Raw genomic sequence first — 23,516 nt, forward strand, 5'->3', positions numbered from 1 at the left:
GATTTTGAATTCTTAAAAATGTATATCCATATGAATTTTCCCCATTCCTACAGTTTGTAAAACTCCTATGTAGAGTGTCCATTATGCTAAATATGTCTTTTTTTTTAAGAAGCTAAAGGACCAGGCAGTATTGAAGTAGTTGAACTGGAGTGACTTCAAAGCAGGTCCTTGTCCACTGACCCATAGCTATCCATGCAGCTGGGCAATACTTTACACCATCAGGCATGAGGTCCCTTGGTGGGAAAACGAAAGAACCTAAAGTTCTTCCCTTGGAAGACACTTGTTTTGTTTGTTTGTTTGTTATTTTACCAAAACAAATCTAATGGTTGGGTGTGGTGGCACATAGCCTGTAATCCCAGAGACTTGGGAGGCTGAGGCAGAAGGATTACAAGTTGGAGGCCAGCCTGCACAATTTAGCAAAGCCCTTTCTCAAAGTAAAAATATGTAAAGGGCTGGAGGTTTAGTTCAGTAGTACAGTGCCTCTGGGTTCAACCCCCAGTACCACAAGAAACAGACAAAAGTAAAAGAAAACAAATTCAAGTGATCAACACAACAGAAATACATCAGAAATTATCATCAGATGGACAGATGGCCAGGATTACTGCCTGGACGCTCTATGGGATGCCCAAAGCATGTCATTCTTCAGGGCTTGCTTACTGAGAAGTTGATAGGCTTTGAACAAAGTTGCTTCCTGTGGTAGTTCATCAATCTGTAGGTCCCATCATCCCCAAATGCATCTTTTATAAACTTATTTGATAATAAGGAAAACACACAGATGAGGAAAATACTGAGCACAAAAGATATATGGTCATGCCCAGTTTAGCCTCATTTTTATGTTGATATAAAAAGTGATTTTTGCATTATATTATTAGACAAGTCACAGAAATTTAATCATCAGTTCTCCCAATATATTCTTCTCTTTGAATCTGAATTCTGGCTAATGCGTTGCTAAACAAATCCAAGGCAAAAAGTTCACTGCGAACTCGCAGTAATTCAAATTTTGATTAAAAACTTAATTAAGATGAAATCTCAGTGTAGTTTTTTATTTGCATTTTCCTCCAAAATTACACTGAGATTTCATCTCACAGCAGTGAGAATGGCAGCCATCAAGAACACAAACAATAATAAATGCTGGAGAAGATGGGGAGGAGAAGGAACACTTTTACACCGTTGGTGGGACTGTAAATTAGTACAACCACTATGGAAATCAGTATGGAGTTTCCTCAAAGACTAGGCATGGAACCACCATATGCCCAGCTAGACCGCGTGTGGGTATTCATCGTGAAGAATTAAAGTCAATATCCTGCAGTGACACATGCCTACCCATGTTGATAGCTGCACAGTTCTCAGTAGCTAAACTGTGGAACCAGCCTGGGTGTCAGTCAACTGATGAATGGCGACAGAAAATGAGGTATATACACACACAATGGAGTTTTATTCGACCATAAAGAAGAATGAAATTATGTCATTTGCAGGAAAATGGATGGAACTAGAGACGATTATGTTAAGTGAAATTAGCCCAACTCAGAAGGTCAAGGATTGTAGACTTTCTCTCATATGTGGAGCTAGAGAGGAAAAGAAAGATGGGGGTGGGGGTTGGGATCTCATGAAAAGCAGAGGAAAGGGACCCGAGGAGGGGAGGAGGGGACAGAGGGGAAGTGCTGAAGAGTGGCATTGGCCTAATTATCTGGGTATATTGGTGCAGGCACCAATGGGTAACGACAAACCCCAGCATGTTCAGCTACAGTGCACCAAGAAAAACGCGGGAAAGACTTAATTGAAATAAAAGGTGTTTCGCAGCCTCTGACTCCTGCCCCGCTGTGACGCCTCCTCTTTGCCCCTTTCTGCTTCGCAGACGCCGCGTGGACGGTGGTGCGGCACGGTGGCCCAGACCAGGTGACCATCGGAGGCGGCCCCCGGGGGCACGCACGCTCGGTGACCTTCGCCTACGCGGCCAGCGCGGGGCAGCTGCGGGCAGCGGTGGCCCTGGCGGAGCGCTGTGAGCAGCAGCTGGCTCTGCGCTGTGGCTCCGGGCGGCCCCCCGCAGACCCACGAGGTAAGGACCCCTGCCTGGGACCGCGCTGCAGGGCGCCCTCCTCACGGGATGGACGCTCAGCGTGCAGGACTAGTGACATGTTTTTTTTTTTTTTTTTTTTTTTTAATCAAAGCAACTTTGCTAATTACAGATGCCAGCTTTGACAATTAGAGGAGAGTGGGGTTTTAGGGTGGGTGAGGGTTAACAGTTCTTTCTGGAGACCAGCTGGAACCAATCCACCTCCCCACTCTGTTCAAAATCTACCCCTCAATCCACCTGTAACGCTGGATCCCTCCCTTCAGATTTTCTCAGTAGGTCCACCTGTCACTCCCAGCCCCACCACTCCCGTATGTCGGAGACGGAATAATTACTGAAGTTATTACAAGAGTTTTCCGGCTGGTCTCTCATCCATTTCCCCAGGTTATCCAATGTACTATCTTCATCTTCAAAAATGCAGATTATCTTGAGGAAGCCCTGCTTGCATCATAACCTTCTGCTCTTAAGTAGATGTTTCTCCCTCCTTTTAGGGACTCCCACAGTCTCTTACAGAACTCTTTGATGCCCCCCCCCCAATAAAGTTGTTCTTTTTTTTTTTTTAGCAAGTGCTTTATTTTCATTAGTAAATACTGAGATTTGTCTTTCTTTTTTTTAGAAATTCAGCAATCTAAACTAGTGTAAGTTAGCAGCATAGTAAAGCCACTCTTAACATTTTAATCTACAATCTTCTATTCAAATGCATTGAAAGGTATTGGTGTGTGACTCTCAGTTGCAGATGTGTCCTTCAGAATCACTGTCACATACCTGTACTGCCTCCCCTAATCCCCATGGCTCCTGGTCAGTTGGCCCCCGTGGAACATTCCAGACCACAGTTCTTCTCTGTGCCAGAAATTTCCTGCTACTTTCTCTGCTTGGATGGCCCCCCTCCTGCCTTTCACCCTTGAATCTTACCTGTTGTCTAGATCTATGCAGTCCTCACTTGGGTCCCTTCTCAGAGTGATCTAGTCTCCTTTGAATGCCTATTTGCTGGTTCCATTGACTAAAAAGAGCAAAGGACTTGTTTCATCTCACATCTAAGTTTGAAGTCCAAGTCTATTCTGTAGCATCTGCAGAAATTCAAGCAATTGCTTAATCTTTTGCATCTGTTTATTCTTCAGAGACACTGAACTGATCTCATGGAGTCCTACATAAATGAGATAAACTACATGAAGTTCAGGAAATAAGTAATCCTCACTCCCAGCTCTGTAGTTTTATTCTCATTCCCAGCTCTCCAGGTTTTTATATTTATAGTTGTCATGACTAGGTTCAAGTATTTGTTAATTCATCATGGTTGAAGTTTAATCAGTGAGAAAGATGATTATAGTAAGCCAGACCAGGACTATGGAACAAAACATACTAGATAGTTACCAGGGAAAGCCAGGCATGGGGAAGAAAGGGTACAAGTCACATGGGAGTGACCTCTAATGGAACCAGTAAACAATATTTCCTGATGTGTCAGTGAGCAAGCACGGTATGCGTGGACCAGCCTGTACGCTGTACACTACACAGGTATGCACAGACCCTCCCATTGGGGTTGGGATTTAATCGATGCACTCGCCAGCCGTTGTCCATTTGGTTTTATTTCTAGATACAAGATGAATTTGGAGAATGGATAATTAAAAGTGAAATAAGATACATTTCTAAAACTACATTAGGAAAAATGTAGTGTCATTTTTCTATGCCTTAGAGTTATTGTGGCAAAGGGGCCACTGGAGAATTTTAAATATAAACTTAACCTAGACAGACATGTAGAATGAACCTAAACCTTTCAGAAGCTCCTGATTAGGGAAGAGATGACATAGAAGGGTAACATGGGCTGAACTTTCCTTAGGATGCGAGCTCTGATCTGCTTTGCCTTATAATGTGTACAAGCAAGTCAGAAAGAACTTTAATCTGACGCCTTGCAACACTGTAAATGAAGTAACATTTGACTTTGCAAATGTCTTATACCTGTAAATTACAATTTAACTGATCTGAGGAACAGCCTGGGCTTGGAATTTTAAAAAAGATCTTCAGGTGATCTTTTGGAAACTACTACGTTAGGGGCTAAAATAATTGAGAAAATGAAGTATCCTACTCCAGTCATTGAAAGTTTTCCTGTTTTCTTTTGCAACTGAAAATTTGAGCCAACTGCACATTCATATACACTTATGAGAAATCATCAAGTGAACCCGAGTACCTTTACCCAGTTCTCCCAGTGGTAATGTCTTGCAAAACTTCAGTGCAGTATCACAACCTTGTCAGTCAAGATACACAAGATTTCCATCGGCATGAGCCTCCTCTGGCTCAGTATCCACACCTGCTTCCACCTCCTGCTCATCAGCGGTAACCCCTGGCAACCACTAATCTGTTCTCCATTTATTTTCCATTTGAAGAATGTTATATAAATGGAATCAGAAAGTAGAAACTTTGGGGATGGACTTTTTCACTCAGCATAATCCCCTTGAAATTCACTAGAACGTTGTACGCATTATGAATGTGTGATCATCAGTGTCATTTTCCTGGGATCAAAATGGCCAAGAGTGCAATTGTTGGGTAATTACATGGATAATTTTATAAAGGAAAAAAAGGTGCCCAAGGGGTTTCTGGGGTGGCCATACTAGTTTACATTCCCCAAACTTTCACTTTATAAGACTTTGATTTCTTCCACATCCTCCTTATGCTTTAGCAAAAGTTTTGCTTTTGATGAGGTCGGATTTATCGGTTTTTTTCCCCTTTTGTGGGTTGTACACTTGCTGTGAAGTCTAAGAATTCTTTCTCTAACTCTAAATCCTAAAGATTTTAAAAAATTTTTTTCTAGTGGTTTATATTTTATATAAAATATTTTATATTTTATGTTCCACTTTGGGATAATTTTTATGTGTGTGAGAGTTTGGCCCAGTTTCCCTAATGCCATTTATTGAAAGACTGTCCTTCCTCTTTTGAATTACCATTTCAACATTGCCAGATACCACTTGGACATGTTTGTGTGGTGGGACTATTTTCTTGATTCTTTGTCTTCAAGATCTATATGTCTACCCTGCATCAATATCACAATGTCTTGATTAGTGTTTCTATGTAGTAGGTGAGAATTATTCCAACCACATATATTTTCAACTAATTTGCTTAAATGCCTTGGGGTATAATTGCTGGATCTTATGGTAACGCTGGTAAGCCTATTAAGCACCAAATTGTCTTCCAAAATGCCTGTGCCATTTTATATTCCAATCAGCAATAAATGAGAAGTTCTGTTGCTTTACATCGTGGCCAGCATTTGACAAGGTCAGTGTTTTGAACTTTAACCACTCTAACAAGTGTGCAGTAGTATCCCATTATTGTTTGTGTTTGCAGTTTCCTAATAACATGTGATTTTCAGGTTATCTTCATATTCTGTGTTTCATCAATAGATCTTATTTTTTCTGGTACCTGTTCAGATCTTTTGCCTCATTCTAATTGGGTTACTTATGGAACTATTGAGTTCTACAAATTATTTGCATGTTTTAGATAAGTCTTTTATTAAATTAGTGTTTTTCATTTTAGAAGCTTTTTAATTTTTAAAAAATCCACTTTATAAAATGATTTTCATTGATGGGACTTTTGCTGTTGCATCTAAAAACTCACTGACACACCCAAGATCAACTTGATTTTTTCCTTTTACCTTCTAGAAGTTTTGTTGTATGGCATTTTAATTTTGATATGAAAGGTGGAAAGTGCCTAGATTCACCTTGTTTTTCATGAGGATTGTTAGTTGTTCTAATACCACTTTTGCAAAAACTATACTTTCCCCATTGAGTTGTCTTTGGTCTTTTTCAAAGTTCTGTTGATTATCTGTGTGTGGATCTATATGTAGGTCCTCAATTCTGTCCCATTGATGGGTTTATCTACTCTTTTTCCAATGCTATGCTGTCTTGAGTATTGTGGCTTTGTAATGGGTCTTGAAGCCAGGTGCTATCAGTCCTCTGACTTCATTCATCTCCAGTAGTGTGTTGGATATTGTCAGTCTTTGCCTTTTTATGTAAACTTCAGAATCAGTTGTCAATATCCACAAAGGAACTTGCTGCGATTTTAATGAGGCTTGCACTAAATCTATAGATCAGTTTGGGAAGATCTTAACACTTTCACACTCTCAGTTCTTCCTATCCATGGACATGATATATCTCTCCATTTACTTAGATCCTCTCTGATCTCCTTCTTCAGAATTTTATACTTTTTTCCCATATAGATTATGTGCCAATTTTGTTAATTTACACCTAAATATTTAACTTTTAGATCTAGTGTAAAATATGTTGTGTTTCTAATTTCATATTCCAGTGGTATACTGTTTTCTACAAGAAAGCAATCAACTGCTGTCCTGCAGTCTTGAGCTAAACACTTTTCTAGATGTAGATGTTTCTGCTGTTGTTGAGTTTTTTTAGGGATTTTCTATATAGACATGATGCTATTTGTGAAAAAAAAACAGCTTTAATTTTCCCTTATAATCTATATACTTTATTTTCCTTTTTGCTTACTATATTACCCAGAACTTCCAGTACAATGTGGAAAAGCAGTGGTGAGCAGTGATATCCTTTTCTCATTCCCAGTCTTCATGGGGAATCATCTTGTCCCTCACCTTTAGGACTGATGCTAACTGTAGGTTTCTTTTAGATGCTCTTCACCAAGTGGATGGCATTCTCTTGTATTCCAAGTCTGCTGAGAGTTTTATTTATCATGAATGGCTATTGGATTGTATTGAGCACTTTTTCTTCATCTATTCATAGGACCATATGGTTTTTCTTCTTTAGCCTGTTGATGTGAGGAATGATGTTAATTAATTCCATGATGTTCAAGGAATATGTGGAAATAAATCCCACTTGATTATGAGGCATAATTATTTTTGCATACTGTTGGATCCAGCTGATTAATACTTTCAAAGATTTCAATGCCTATATTTAGGAGAGATTTTTCTGTAGTTTCTCTCTTTTCTTTTCTTTCTTTTTTGTTCTGTAAAATGTTTCCTAGTTTGAGTATTAGGGTAATGTGGGCCTTTTAGAATAAGTTAGGAAGTATTCATTGTCTTTGTGTTTCCTGGACACATTGTGGAGAATTGGTATCATGTTAGGTAGAATTTTCTGATGAAATTATCTGGGTCTGAACCTTCTGTTTTGGAAAAAATTATCGATTCTTGATTCATTTTACTTAATAATAAAATCTATCTTCTTTTCCCATAGGTGCTATAACAAAGTCCTAGACATGGGTTGTTTAAAATAAGAAAAAAATCATTGTCTCATATTTCTAAAGGCTAGAATTACAAAATCAAAGTGTTAACAGAAACTTGTGGCATCTGTTGGTTTGTGGACAATCTTTGACATTCCTTGACTTGTAAATTAATCATTCCAACCTCTCAACTTTATATGATATTCTCTGTGTGTATTTTCATATCATCTTACCTCTGTGTGTGTCTAGCTCAGTGTTCATATTTCCCTTTCTTTAAAAAATAAGACAAGTTACATTAAATTGGAGCCTACCTTAATTATTTCATCTTAATTCAATTACCTCTATAAAGACCACATATTCAAATAAAGTCATATTTTGAGATATGGAAGGTTAAGACTTCAGTGTAATTTGTTTTGGAGACATGATTCTACACATAACATACAGCTGTCTAGTTTATTCCTCCTTGAGTGAGGCTTGGTAGATTGTGTCTTTCAAGCAGTTGCTCCATTTCATATAAATTATCAAATATATGTGCATTGAGTTGTTTAAAATAGTCCTCTAATATTATTTGGATGTCCATTAGATCAATAGCAATGGCCTCTTTTTCATTTCCAATGTTAGAAATTTCTATCTTTCCTTCCTTTTTCATGGTTAGCCTGGCTAGAAGTTTATCAATTTTATGATCTTTTCAAATAACCAGGTTTTATTTCACTGATTTTTCTCTATTCATTTCTTGCTTTCAATTTTTCTGATTTCTTCTGTAAATTTAGTTCCTTTTATTTTTCTTACTTTGGATTTAGTTGGCTCCCCACCTGCAGATTTCTAAGGTAGAAACTTGGATTATTGACTTCAGTGCTATAGATTCCTTCTATACACTGCTTTCATGGAATTCGCAAATTTCAATAAGTTCTGTTTTTGTGTCCATTTAGTTAAGAACATATTTTTTCCACTTGGGACTTCTTTTTTGGCTATGTTTGATTTATTGTTAACTCTCCAGATACTTTGGGATTTTCCAACTATCTTTCTACTATTATTAGTTGTTATTATTATTACAGCATATTTTGTATGATTTCTATTCTTTTGAATTTATTAAGATTCATTTGATGAGCTGCAGTGTGGTATAACTTAATGAATTGTACCTATATACCTGAGAAAACTGTGTATTCTACATTGTTGGGTGAAGTATTCTATAAATGTCAATTAGATATAGTTGATTGATATTTAGTTTAAATATATCCTTAATGATTTTATGCCTGCTGGATCTGTCAATGACTGACAGAAGGATATTAACATTTCCATGAGGTAATAACAGTAAATTTGTCTCTTTGTCTTTGGAGTTCTGTCAGTTTCTGCATCACATATTTTGAGTCTCTGTTGTTTGGTGCATTCACGTTAAGTATTGCTATGTCTTCTTGGAGAATTGACTTTATCATTGTGCAGTGCCCCTTGTCATCCTTGATACTTTTCCTTGCTCTGAAATTGTCTTTGAAATTGATATAGCTACTGTAGCTTTCTTTTCATTAATGTCAGCACAATGTACCCTTCTCCATCCCTTTACTTTTACTCTGTCATTTTATACTTAAAGGGGTTTTGGTAATCAACATGTAGTTGGATCTTGTCTTTTGTCCACTCAGTCTTTGTATTTTAATTGGCACATTTGGCCATTTGCACTTAACGTGATCCTTGATGCTTGGATTACTATTTACCCTATTGCAATTTTTATTTTGGTTGCTGAATCAGTCAGCTTTTTATTTCCATAACAAAATACTTGATAGGAAAAAGAAGTGTATCAAGTTCATACTTCTGGATATCGAAGAGTGTGATGCCAGTATTTTCTCAATTCTCATGAGATGCCCCCATTAAGACTGGCACATCATGGTGGATGGCATCATGGTGGGAGTGCATGTGGGAACAAGAGATCACATTACCAAATCAGAAACAAGAGGTGGGGAGGGGGGAAGGAGAAAAGAGGGGGGGAGGGAAGGAGGGAAGGAGAAGGGAGGGAGGAAAGAAGACTCAGGGGTCAGGCTTGCTCTTAAGGCAACTCACTCTCATGAGAACTAACTCAGGTCCCATGAGAACCACCTTGATCCCTTCCAAGAACAGCAACCCCAGTCACTAGGCCCCACTTTTTAAGAGTCCACACCACCCCCACTTCGCCAAGCTTAGGGCCAAGCTTCAAACACATGAACCCCGGGAGACAAACCACATTCAAACCACAAATGTCTTTGTCCTTTCTCTTTCTCTTTTTAACCCCTCTCTTTTTCTTTTTATACTTTAATTGAGCCTTTTATGATTCCATCCTTTCTCTTCTCCTCACATACATTTATTTTTAATTTTTAGGCAATTTCCATTGAGTCTGAAATATAGATTATGATCAATCTTCTTCCATTTTCAAATAACATTGTCCCACTTCATTGATAGTGATGGTGCTTTATAACAGAGTACTCTCAATTCCTCTGTCCCATCCTTATCAGAATCCTGTCACCAATTTTACTTATCCCTAAGCTATAATCACCCAATACATTGTTGATACTATTATTTTGAACTTACTCATATATTATATCAATTAAGAATAAGGTAAAATATTATATTTTTTTCAACATTTACTTGTCATTTATTATAGATCAGGCACATTACCTGTATTATTTTATTCAGATTTCACACCTACAACCATATTACATATTAATATTGTAATATTAATATTATATTACACACAGTACATATTAATATCATCCATATTTTATAGAGGCAATATGTATACAAGAAAGTAACATGATTAATGAAAGGAAGATGCAGTATCTGAATCCCAGGTGGATTTTTCCTCAATCCTAAGTTTTCAATATCTATGTCTTACTGCTTTGCAATTATGTGTCATTTTTTAGTTATAAATCTAAACTTGGGTGTTATTTCATTAATTTCCATATTATTTCTCATATTCTGCTATTATCAGTGCTTAATAAATGCTACAATAATTGCATTTAAATACTAGACTTAATACCTGATAGTCATTCCATAAATATATTTATCATTTTCCATTTTTACCATTCTGTTTTATTTCCTTTTTTCATTTTTTTTAAATTTTAATCTTTTATATATGACAGCAGAATGCATTACAATTTATATTATACATATAGAGCACAATCTTTCATATCTCTGGTTGTACACAAAGTAGCGTCACACCATTCATGTCTTCATACATGTGCTTAGAGTAATGATGTTCGTCTCATTCCACCATCTTTCCTACCCCCTTGCTTCCTCCTTTTCCCTTCTTCCCCTTTTCCCCTTTCCCTTATCTAGAGTTCATCTAATTCTTCCATTCCCCTCCAACCACATTATGAATCAACATCCTTAAATCAGAGAAAACATTGAGCATTTGGTTTTTTTGGGAGTGGCTAACTTCACTTAGCATTATATTCTCCAACTCCATCCATTTACCTGCAAATGCCATGATTTTATTCTTTTTTAGTACTGAATAATATTTCATTGTGTATATAGACCACATTTTCTTTATTCATTCATCTACTGAAGGGAATCTAGGTTGGTTCCACAGTTCAGCTATTGTGAATTGTGCTGCTATAACCATTGATGTGGCTGTGTCCCTGTAGTATGCTGCTTTTAAGTCCTTAGGGTATAGACTGAGGAGTGGGATGGCTGACAAATCATGGTTTCATTTCCAGTTTTCCAAGGATTCTCCATACTGTTTTCCATATTGGCTGGACCAATTTGCAGTCCCGCCAGCAATGTATGAGTGTGTCTTCCCCCCCACATCCTCACCAACACTTATTGTTGTTTATATTCTTAATAGCTGCCATTCTGACTGAAGTGAGATGTTTTGATTTGCATTTCTCTAATTGCTAGTGATGATGAACATTTTTTCACATATTTTTTGATTCATTGTATATCATCCTCTGAGAAGTGTCTCTTCAGGTCCTTGGTCCATTTATTGGTTGGGTTATTTGTTTTTTTGGTGTTAAGATTTTTGAGTCCTTTATATGTCCTAGAGATTAGTGCTCTATCTGATGTGTGTGTAGTAGAAATTTTTTCCCAAATTGTAGGCTCTCTATTGAACTCACTGATGGTTTCGTTTGCTGAGAAAAAGCTTCTTAGTTTGAATCTATTCCATTTATTGATTCTTGATATTAATTCTTGCACTACAGGAGTCTTATTAAGGAAGTTAGGGCCTAATCCAACATGATGGAGATTTGGGCCTACTTTTTTTCTAATAGACATGGTGTCTCTGGTTTAATTCCTAGGTTCTTGATCTACTTTGAGTTGAGTTTTGTGCATAGTGAGAAATAGGGGTTTAATTTCATTTTGTTGCATATGGATTTCCAGTTTTCCCAGCACCATTTGTTGAAGAGGCTATCTTTTTTCTCCAATGTATGCTTTTGGCGCCTTTGTCTAATATAAGATAACTGTAATTATGTGGGTTAGTCTCTGTGTCCTCTATTCTGTACCATTGATCTACAAGTCTGTTTTGATGCCAATATCATGCTGTTTTTGTTAATATTACTCTGTAGTATAGTTTAAGTTCTGGTATAGTGATCCCACCTGCTTTACTCTTCCTGCTAAGGATTGCTTTAGCTATTCTGGGTCTCTTATGTTTCAGATGAATTTCATGACTGATTTTTCTATTTCTATGAGGAATGTCATTGGGATTTTGATTGAAATTGCATTAAGTCTGTATAGTGCTTTTGGTAGTATGGTCATTTTGACAATATTAATTTTGCCTATCCAAGAACAAGGGAGATCTCCCTTTCATCTTCTAAGGTCTTCTTTAATTTCTTACCTTAGTATTATGTGGTTTTTGTTGTAGAGATCTTTTGCCTCTTTCATTGATTCCCAAGTATTTTATTTATTTATTTTTGAGGCTACTGTAAATGGGATAGTTTTCCTTGTTTACCTTTCAGAGGATTTGTCACTGACATACAGAAATGCCTTTGATTTATGGGTGTTGATTTTGTATCCTGCTACTTTGCTGAATTCATTTACTAGTTCTAGAAGTTTTCTGGTGGATTTTTTTGGGTTTTCTAAGTATAGAATCATAATATCAGCAAATAGTGCTAATTTGAGTTCTTCTTTTCCTATCTGTATCCCTTTAATTTCTTTCATCTAATTGCTCTGGCCAGTGTTTCAAGAACCATGTTAAATAGAAGTGTTGAAAGAGGGCATCCCTGTCTTGTTCCAGTTTTTGGAGGGAATGCTTTCAATTTTTCTTCTTTTAGAATGATGTTGGCCTGGGGCTAAGCATAGATACCTTTTGCGATATTGAGATATGTTCCTGTTATCCCTAGTTTTTCTAATGTTTTGAACATGAGGAGGAGCTGTATTTAGCCAAATGCTTTTTCTGCATCTATTGATGTGATGAATCACATTTATTGATTTCCAAATGTTGAACATTGCATTCCTGGGATGAACCCCAATTGATCGTCAAAATATTATATTTTAGCTTCATTTATTCTTTCTTTAATGCTCCTTCTTTCTTTATATAGAGCAAATTTTTTCTAATCCATATAATCTTTCTTCCTTCTGAGAAACTTTTTATTTTAACATGAATGGGGGATTGTAATGAAATTCTATATGAACTATGATAATTTCCCTCCAGTTCAGGGTCCTAACCAGTTAGCCTCCCTCTTTCCTCCTTTCAGAATCTCCTGTGGTTCTTCTTGTGTGTTATCTCTAGGGTTTATCATTGTGCTTGGTGGGGAGAAGCAGGAAAAGATAAGTGTACGCCATCCTCATCAGTCTGGAAATTTACCAGAAGTCTTTTGATTGTTCTCTAAGACATTTGAGCAGAACCAAAGATATTTACTATCTCTCAAAAACTTATTTTTTACCACTTTACAGGGAGATTTGCAGGTAAATTGCACTAGGATATAGTGAGTATTTTTCTCTTCAATCTAGCAAGTGTAGTGGTGAAGGAAGTAATGTAGCATTTCTCAAAGTAGCATTTTGAGAAAAGAATATTAAATTTTCTGAGTATCTCTTATTTCCTAGTAACAAGCTTTCAATGTATTTTTAAGAGATTCTAGATATTGACTCCTCTATAAATTTCTCAGGATTGCTTTTGTTTTTTTAAATTTCCTTTCTTTTGGGGGTGGGAGGGTGGAAGTGAGGACGATGAATGCAGAGATATTACCTATAAATGAATCATAATTGAGTTGTATTAAGCATTAAAGGTAGAACCTGGGATAAGTTCCAGATCTCAACTCAAGGCCCAACAATAACAACTTACAAATTTGAAAAACAGCACCAAATGATCAAGCACATTTGGGAAATTGATTGAAGCAATCCAATTCCATTTTCTTCATCCTCTAATTTTGGGATGACTGCAATTTATCTTCTCCTGCATCTTCCTCTAAGAGGGCTAACCTGCACACCTGCTTCTGTAATCATCCCAGGCTCACTGCCATGTGCATCCTGGCCCCCTCCCCACAGCATGCCTGGTCTTAACATGTGGTTCTGTACAGCTGAGATAGCTTGTTGAGGGCCACAGCAGAGTCAGGATGACGCATGGCATTTTTGCCAGAAGTAGTGGTTGAGAGGTGATGCCAGCGAGCCATTAAGATGATGACTTTTGAGTTCTCGCTGAGTTCCCGTTGAGTTCCGGTTGAGCTCTCGCAGGGATTCCTGAAGAGTTCGCATTGGTTGGGGAAGTGCCGGAGGAGGGATTTCCGGTTGGGTGTTCCTGGAGGAGCCGCAGAGTTCCTGGGGAGCGTGTGTGGAGTGTGCTGGTGGAGTTCAGAAATAAAGTTTGTTCCTGCTCGAGTGGCTCGTGATTTGTGCCCAGCCAGACTGCGGCAATAGCTCCCAGCTCTGTCATCTGACCACAGCCAGGGTTGGGGAGATGGCACTGAACATCTGCACCGGGCAGACTTGGTTTCTCAGCATCATGTTCACTTGAGACTTGAAGAAGACCTATCCATGCGTTTATTTAGCCTCCAGATAAATAGTCAGGCCTTGTAATACAAGAAAAACACAAATCTCAAAAATATGTGTTAAGTCCTGACAGAGGGTGCCATGCCTTTCCAAAGGCCTAATGTATAGCAACTTTTCTTTAAAAAAAAAATGTGGGGCGATAGATCATTGTTTCTGTATGACATTGAACTTGCTCTGGGAGCATTTGTCATCTCAAACAGATTCATCCTGGGTATATAAATTACTCTTACTCTTGTTTTGATGGCAAATGTTTTTTGAATGTTATTTTTATGGAAAATATGTGATATCCATGTACAAGTAAGTTAAGGACTCATTTCCTAATAAAATAAAAATAGATGATGGGGATTATTTAAGCCTAGATATTGAAACACTGAGGGGAGAAGCTTGGCCCATATATTTGGAGAAACCACATTTTTATTGGCAGGAGTAAAATATAGCTTCTGAAGTGAAGTGTATCTTCCTTCTCTTACACAAACACACACATACACACACACACACACACACTTGCATTTTAGACCTGGGAATAAAGGGAACTATTTTGGACGGAGGTGGGGTGGGGGGTGGGGGAGGGGCAAAATAGATGTCACCTTTCTCATACTTGTCTTTCAGATGGAACCCCACTGAGCTGGTGGGCTAGAAGAACCAATGGAACTCACACTTACTGGGGAGGTTCTCTGCCAGATGCACAAAAGTGCACTTGTGGACGAGAGGGGAGCTGCCTGGACTCTCAGTATCACTGCAGCTGTGACGGTGACCAGGATGAATGGTGATTTTCACATGCTGTCCCTGCACAGAAATGTAGTTTTTATTCCTCAGTTATGCATAGTTAATTACACAGCAGTCAGATCGGTACAAATAAGTAACTACATGATGTTCAAGTAACTTAAAAGTATAAGTTTGGATGGAATACCTTCAGTTAATCAAAAGATTAAATTGTATGACCAAAGATTCACTATTTCACTGCGAATACCAGATAATGTGCTTTTTATTCTTCTTCAATTGGAAGTACTTGGTAAGTCTCCCACTCACTAAAAGTCAAGTGTCTTCTCTCTGAAGTTCAGTTTAATTGAGCAATCTGGCACTCATGGCAATAATTCAGAAGGTGAATTCCTCCAAAGCTTTGTCTTAAATATATTTAGGAGATAACACTATATATTTCTTAGGAATTTGTGAGTAAACTTTAACATGGGAACTCCATTAACACGATGGAACTCCAAGAGGTTTTGTATAAAAGGAATCAACTATATCCCCCACCCATTTAGCTCCTGTTTGATGTAGTCAGGAGCTCATTTAAAGCAGTATATGAAAAAAAAAAGATAATTAGATAGCACACCAATTAAAGCAAGACTTTTTCATTAAATTTCTACAGTAATTCCAATATACCAAACATTTAACATAAAATACACATATGTAAAAGGCACTCTAATAATGTAAAATGTTAAGCTATGCTCCAAGTCAATCTATAGGTATAAATTTATAGTAGACATTGTTCAAGAGTCTTTTATACATTCTCTACAATATACATACATCATAGAATTCAACTTCTCCAAAAATCCATAAGTTATTTTGCTAGTTAGGATGATCCCTGCAGCTATATATAATATTGTTTTATATTTATTATTATTATTTTATATTTTTGTCTAAGGACTTTTGTTTAATTATTATTCAGGGCAGATATAAAGCAAAACATAAGATAGTCTAAACATATCCAGATGTGCAACTAACCCCATGAATGTGAGGCACTCTCTGTCCATTTTGAAGTCAGACGTTAGGCATTATCATATTATATTTTTTAAAGAAACCATAGCTTGTTCACAGAAGAGAACATAAGCACCCAGTAAAGTTGGAGGTAAAAGGGTGAGACATTTTTACCAGGTAAATACAAATCAAAAGGAAGCAGGTGTAGCTGTATTAGGTCAGACAAAGACAACCACACCGTTGGGGATAAAGTTGGACCCTATATGATGCTGAGATTTGTTCATGAGATGCTCCAACAACTCTCATATGCACCATCAGAAGTATATCAAGAAAAAAAAGTATATCAAGAAAGAATTATCAAGGAAGCAAAGGGAAATAGAGATATTATTCAAAACACTGAAAGATTTCAACATGACTAGGGAGAATCAGTAAGTGAAACAGGCAAGAGTATTTCAAAACTAAAGTTAAGAAAATTGATATTGCAACCATTCATTGTAGAAAACACAAAAGCTCATACACATGCCAGTTACAAACACCTACACACATACACAGAAACACACAACAAACAAATGATGAAAAGTTTGTAAAAAAGGAAACAAAGCTGCCATCATTACCTACCAATGACATGATTGCCTACACAGAAAATTGAAGGTGATATAATGAAATACTATCAGGGTGAATGAGAGTTCAGTTGATAAGCCGAATTTTCGATCAATCAGTATTGAGAAATTACTTGAATATCTATAAAAGCATAAATTAATTAACACTGCAAGACTTAATAAAAACTATTTGCTATGTTATAATGTAAATTTCTTTAGAATAAGTATAATACTTTTATCTTAAAAAATATTGAGATTTAGAAGACAAATAAATAGATTGATTCACTACTGTCATAGATTCTATGAGTCAGTAGTAGCTTAAAGCAGTAGTCCTCAATCAAGTATGCTTTTGATCCCCCGGGGAATGCTTGTTTTATCTGAAGACAGTTTTGTGGTCACAAAGGAAGGAATGTTTCTGTGTCTTTAGTAAGTGCTAAAGGCCTTGGGAGGCTGAAGCAGGGGGATCACGAGTCAAAGCCAGCCTCAGCAACTTAGCGAGGCACTAAGCAACTCAGTGGGACCTTGTCTCTAAATAAAATATAAAAGTGGCTGGGAATGTGACTTAGTGATAAAGCACCCCTGGTTTCAATCCCTAGTACAAAAAAAAAAAGTGCTAAATATTCTACAATGCACTGTACAACCCTCATGGAACAAAACTATGCAGTCCAAATGCCAAAAACACTGCTATTGAGAAGCCCTCTTTTAAAGATGTAATTTTTCCAAATTATTCTATAAATTTAGTGGGATTTCTAACAAATGCCAAGTGTTTTACTGATTGGCGTGGATTGCAACAAGTGGATTTTCAAATCCATATGGAAACTCAAAGAATAAGCAAGATGATTTTTAAGATGAAGATCAAGATGAAGAGATGGGTCCTAGCACATATCAAGACAAATTGTATTACGATAGTAATTAATTAATGCAGGCTGAATTGGCCAAGAGAGAGGCAAGAGGTCAATGAAACAGAAGTTGAAAAACTGGAAAGATTTTAAGATTAGTTGTGGACCATGATATGTATTTTATTACTAACCTAGTTATTAAATGTTGAGGTGGACTCAACATTTTTCCTTTTTGGCTTTTTTAACAACTCCCCAAATTTATAGCTCTACTTTGCATCAAATCAAATCTCTTGGTAAACAATTAATAGTAGTTCTTAGAAGTCATGGCATTTCTTAGGAAAGCATAATTTCTAGAACAATGGGAACTTTCAAGCAAAAAGTCTTTGAAAGCTTTCTTACTGAATTTTTAATACTACTGGAAGGGGTTATCATATCTAGAAATATACTCTTCCCATGTTTACACTACCTAGAGGCTCAGTATTCCTTATCTGAAATGCCTGGGATCAGAAGTGTGTCAGAATTTGGATTTGGGGAATCTGGAATATTTGCAAATACTTAATGAGATATCTCAGGGATGAAACTCAAGTCTGAACCCTGAATACACACAGCCTAAAGGGACCTGTATACAATATTTTTAATGCATCTTCATTTTGACTTTGACCATCACAAAAGGTCTTGAGTGGAGTTTTCCACCTGTGGCATCATGTTGGGGCTCAAAATGTTTTATGTTTTGGAGGTTTTCCCATTTTAGGTTTTCAAATTAGGACTACTTTACCTGTAGTATAAATTTCAGAAAATAATAGGGAAAAAAGAAAAAAAAAACAAGTCCCAATTGCTGAAGAAATTTTGAGGAAGTCTGGTAACTATGGCAAATCTTCAATAATCTATATAAATCTGCAAAGGTTGAGATCTGCCTATACCAACAAAAAATTGGTGAAAAATGTTAGCCTTTTTTATGATTGACTGGGAGCTTTCCAAAATAATGGGGGAGGGGGAGACTTAGTATCTCCTCCAATGCAACTGAGGTGCCCTATACAAGCTGTCACCTTACACAGCTCAGTATTTTGTATGCTGCGTTAAACGTCAAGAAACTTGGAGCTTCTATGCAAAATGAGTTTTTAAAATTCAAGCATCCTTCATAAATAGCTCATAGAAGTGCAGCTCCCCTACTAGACTACCTTGATGAGATGATAGAAATGATAGAAATGCTGGTTTTGATGCCTGCTGTGTTCATACACAGCCTCCTAAGCTGACCTACCCTGTTTCCTAGGAGAACATTTCTGCTTGTCAACCATCAGTCCACTCCAGAGCTAAATGATGGTGACAATTCATAACTCATGCTCTGTTCTTTGCACAAACATCAATGACTAGGTAAGCTTATGGGATGTTAGTCTGGATATGAGAAATAATCTTTCTGTATCACTAAATATTTCACATATTGCAGAGTACCTGACTTACATTAATTGATATCTCTTTTATACATTACAGATTACTTCATTTATTTACATGATGAAAATCTTAATATAGCCATTTTATTTTATTTCTATCTTTTCCAATTTCAAGCTTTGATACCTAAAGTCTTTAATAAAAACTTAAGAAAACTTTATTTTTTGCCACTATGAAAGGATTTACATGATTTGATATTAATTATTCTGATCTTTGGCCATAAATCCACGCCAAGGAAGGTTTTAGAAATGAGTGACTTAAGGACAAGAGTATTTATTAGATTCTATAGAGATTCTAGAGCAGGACGAGGAACCAGAGTAAGGGTGCCTTGTCTCTGAATCAGAATATGTACACAACTGAGTGTCACAAAATAAACATAAACAGGTTGCAAAAGAAGAGATGAATGCCATTATTTTGGACAGAGAGAATAGGAGTGGCACAGCTGTGACCAGGACCCCAGGCCCTCCCAGCTCCTGCTCCAGACCTGCTTGTATTTCTCAGTCACTCACACGTAGGAAGATGTTGATGGCCATAACTATGGTTGGAACATAGTGCCCGGTGGGCTGTGCACTAGGGGCACACACTGTTTTTTCCCATGTGTCCTCAGTGCCTCTCTCAGGGCCTGATCGATGTTTGTACACTGGATAGCTGGGTTCTGCATCTCACAGAACTTTCACATACATTAACTTGTGTATTACTTATAAAGGTATTCTATTTAATTCATTTTGATCTGTAGGTTTAATTTTACAATTTACAAAGTTATTGAGGAAAGAAATACCCAATAACCATAAAAGGATTTCAAATATTTAATGGTAAAATTCTGTGAAGATCTAAATCTGTAACTATTTATATCTGTAATTGATAATCGCTTGAGTAGTATCCTGAGACTAATTTTTAAAGAGCAGTTTTATATGCTTGATTATCTTGAAAATACTATCCGGTGCTTGCAAAATGAGCCCCCTTCTTGATTTGCCCCTTTTATTCTCTGTGTTCGGTGAGTTCAGGAATTGGCAAATGGATCAGGAGTCGCTAAACTACTGCTGTGAGTCACGTCTGCCCACTCACCTGTTATTGTCTGGCCCATGAACTAAGAAATGTTTTACATTTTTAAGTAATTGGAAGGAAGAGTGTTTTATGACACATCAAACTTGTTATGAAGTTCAAATTTCAGTGTCCATAAATTTTGATCACCCCACAATCATGCCCATCATTAGTGCCTGTGGCCGAGCTGAGTAGTCGCAGAGGCTACATGGCCTGCAAAGTCACAATCATGTACAGAGAAACTTTGATTTCAGTTTTTAACAGTTTCTGTGCTCTCAAAATGCCAAAAATGTTTGTAAGTGTTCCATTAAGTTCTGAAATGTCAGTTTCAAATAAGAGATCACAGGTGACTGTGTGTGTGTGTGTGTGTGTGTGTGTGTGTGTGTGTGAGAGAGAGAGAGAGAGAGAGAGAGAACTGGAGTCATCTTAAGGGTCCCTTTGTCGTTTTCCAGGACCAGTGACATCACAGTCCTTTCCCAGAAGGAGTACCTGCCAGTCATTCAAGTGGTGATGAAGGACAGGGGCCGACCGCCCTCTGAAGCTGTGTATACGTTGGGGCCTCTGCTCTGCCAGGGGGACAGTAAGTGCTGGCAGGAAAAAAAGCTTTCTCTTTATAATAACATACTTTGATTATTTAAAAAAAACTAAGTAAGTGCCCTTATTTTGGCTGGAGAGAAAATTCACGGCAGTGCTGGGACCAGAGCAGATATCAGAAAGCCTCGTGCTCCTCAGCTTTCTGTGGCTGTGACCAAAGATCTGAGATGAAAACCTTAAAGGGAGAAAGGTTTATTCTGAGTCACAGTTTTGGAGGTTGGGTCCATGGACACTTGGCCCTTTGCTTGGACCTGTGGTGGCACAGGGCATCATGGTGGGAGAGAGAGTCAGAGGGGGCTGTTCACTTTGCCACAGCTGCACAGCAAAGAGACAGGAAGGGGCCAGGACCCAGTGCCCCTTCATGGGCACACACTATATGACCCAACCTCCTCCACTTAGACTCACCCACTAAAGACTCTACCACCTCCCAATAGTGACACAGGCTGGGCACCCATGGGCTTTGGGGGACATTCTAAATCCACACCATAATGAGCACAGGGATGGAAAAGCACTGCGTCTGTGTTAAAGATCAACATTTCACGAGTGAACAGCTGTTTAAATCTCTCTCACCCGAGATGCTCGGGACCCAAGATGTTTTGGAAAGCGGTGTTTTTCAGACTTGGAAATGTTTGCCTACGCGTTAATGAGATCTCTTGGAGATGGAACCCAAGTCTAAATGACACTCGTGTTTCGTGTAAACCTTATACAAATAGCCCAAAGGTAATTTTATACAATATTTTTGGTGCACGTGCATTTTGACTGTGACCTGTCATAGGAGGCCAGGTGTGGAATTTCCCTCTTGTGGCGTCAAAAACTTTTGGATACGGAACATTTTAGATTTCAGATTTTTGGATTATGGATGCTCACCCTGTATTAGTTTACAGAGAATGACTTCTCTTTATTTTAACATATTATTTGGTTGACTGGTTAATTGTCCATTTATTGTTTTTCTTCCGGAACAGTCCTTAAGAAAACTATTTCCCAAATTTGTGAATGATTGAGAATGTTGGTTGATTGCCCTTATATTTTCAGGACACCGTTAACGGTATAAAAACAGTGAATGCCACTTTCTTTTCTCAGACCCTGTACACACCACATCACCATCATGGGCTCTGGTATTAGATAGTGTTTTTCCCTGCAGGATTTTCATTCAAGGTTGAACGCCATGGTCAAGGTTTTCCTCACCCGCTCAGGGCTCATTGCCTCCACAGTCCCAGAATTCTTTCAAACCTGTGAGGATCCCCTGTTGCCCTAGTACACGAGCAGCTAGTGGCTCGATATAGAGACCTCTTTCCTTAGGGGAAAGTTCCAATGTTTTTTTCTCATAAGCATCGTATGCTGCTGGGCAGACGTCTGGAGTATTGATTTTTACTTCTCTCCCTTAATATGAGGAGGGTGCTGCTGAGGGGTCATCCAATGTGGACCCTGAGCATCCCTGCATGTCCTTGCTGAGAGTGTCAGAGTGTGTGTCATTGCTGTCCCCTAATACCAGGCAGTTTCTGTGCATGTGTGGGAAACAGAGTAGCTCCAGGAGAGTACATCATCACCACCAATGATTCACCAGTCCCCAGAGTGAAGGGCACTGGGCCGTTTGCTGCTTGCTCAGAAAGTTCTGGGCTCCTGTCCCTGGGATCCTCATCACACACCAATCACATGGCTCTGTGAGATTCAGAGCAAGGCCACCATGCTCACACTGAGGTGCTCACACATCTCATGGTGATATAAATAATAAAGTCCTTTGACTCCAACCCAGAAAGGTGTGTTTTCTCTCAGGCTCTGTGAAACTGTGGCCAGCTGCAGTGGGGTGAGACCTTAGACGCTCCCCAGTTCTTGACCTGTCCCCCTTCAATCTTATTCATCACCCAGAATAGGCCTGAGTCTTAGTCATTTTCTATTAATTTTTCTGCAACCACTGTGCTTTTTGATCTCAGTACTTTGTTCTTGTTTAAGAAGAATGGTTTTATTATGCTTTGAATGCCTTGCGTTTCATGTGTTGGATTCTCTGCATCTGAGACATGTGCCGGCTTTACTCCATGCATGCCCTCTGTCCTCCAGTCCCTTTCATCTCTGTCTGTCCCCTCTTCAGTGCACTTATCTAAGCATTCCTCCATACACGTGCCACGCTCCCTCCCTTCCTTACTTTGTTATAGCTTTTTAACTTGTTGGTGTGTAGCGGGCAGCTCTGATCCATTTGATTGATTGATACATGATGTGGTTCAATTCTTCTTCGCATCCAGCTCCTCACAATCTGATGCATCTTTCTTGTCCCTTCTGAACTGTGATCTCAGGTCTAGGGTCTGTCATTCTATCACTTTTTTTCCCCATGTCTCAAGTTGATGAAGGAGGGGTCTCTTGCACTGTGTCCGATCAACTGCTCTCTGTGCTGCTTTATCTTCAACAATTACAAGTGTCCTGTTCTGCGCTCCCATCACAACACGATGTGTATCCTATACTTATATCAGGATGCCACAGGCATCCAGTTCTTTTTACACTTCAGTATTAGCTCCTTCACATTTGGAGCCATGGTTCCTGTTTGTTGAGGTTCTGATCTCGAGCACTGGTCTGTAAGAATTCTGCACTTAAATTTTCTTCTGGATTCTTTGTTCTCTGGCAACTCATACCAGCCCTTCACTTCTCTCCGAATGTGGGTGTAACCCTGAGATGACTCAGGGCATTTCCTTCATGTCAATTTCTCAACAAAACTTCAGAGGGTGAGGTGATGGTCAAAATAATTCTTTCTTCAAAAATTCCTTCTACAGCTGCATACACCTGTAATCCTAGTGACTCTGGAGGCTGAGGCAGGAGGATTGCAAGCTCAAAGCCAGCCTCAGCAAAAGTGAGGTGCTAAGCAACTCAGTGAAACCCTGTCTCTAAATAAAATTAAAAATAGGGCTGACACCCCTACCCCAATTCCTCCTTCTTCTTTCTCTTCATCTCTACTTTCTTTAAAACAGTTTCAGTTGGTTCTTTTAGCTTCCCTTAAGCAGCCCAGAATGGTGGGCCCTACTGTGCCAGGCCATGGGGAAAGGGAAACATGAAACATGAAAATCCACTGAGGATTACAAAACCAGATGTTTCTCAGTGACCCCACTGAGAATGGGGTCACCCATGTGG

The 23,516-nt window shown here is 38.3% G+C and overlaps 1 protein-coding gene across 1 annotated transcript in view; it reads left to right on the forward strand.

Annotated features, from left to right (window-relative positions):
- LOC124101634 (contactin-associated protein-like 3) overlaps nt 1–23,516 on the forward strand; it is a 209,584-nt gene that overhangs the window by 156,242 nt on the left and 29,826 nt on the right. The window contains exons 13-15 of the mRNA XM_058583459.1: nt 1,856–2,056; nt 14,795–14,951; nt 20,261–20,388. Coding sequence (XP_058439442.1) covers nt 1,856–2,056; nt 14,795–14,951; nt 20,261–20,388 — 486 coding nt within the window. The remainder of the gene's footprint in view (nt 1–1,855; nt 2,057–14,794; nt 14,952–20,260; nt 20,389–23,516) is intronic.

The sequence above is a fragment of the Marmota monax genome, unplaced genomic scaffold (genome assembly GCF_021218885.2).
Source record: "Marmota monax isolate L192 unplaced genomic scaffold, Marmota_monax_Labrador192_F-V1.1 WCK01_AAM20220418_F8-fsc00231, whole genome shotgun sequence".
Classification (NCBI taxonomy): Eukaryota; Metazoa; Chordata; class Mammalia; order Rodentia; family Sciuridae; genus Marmota; species Marmota monax.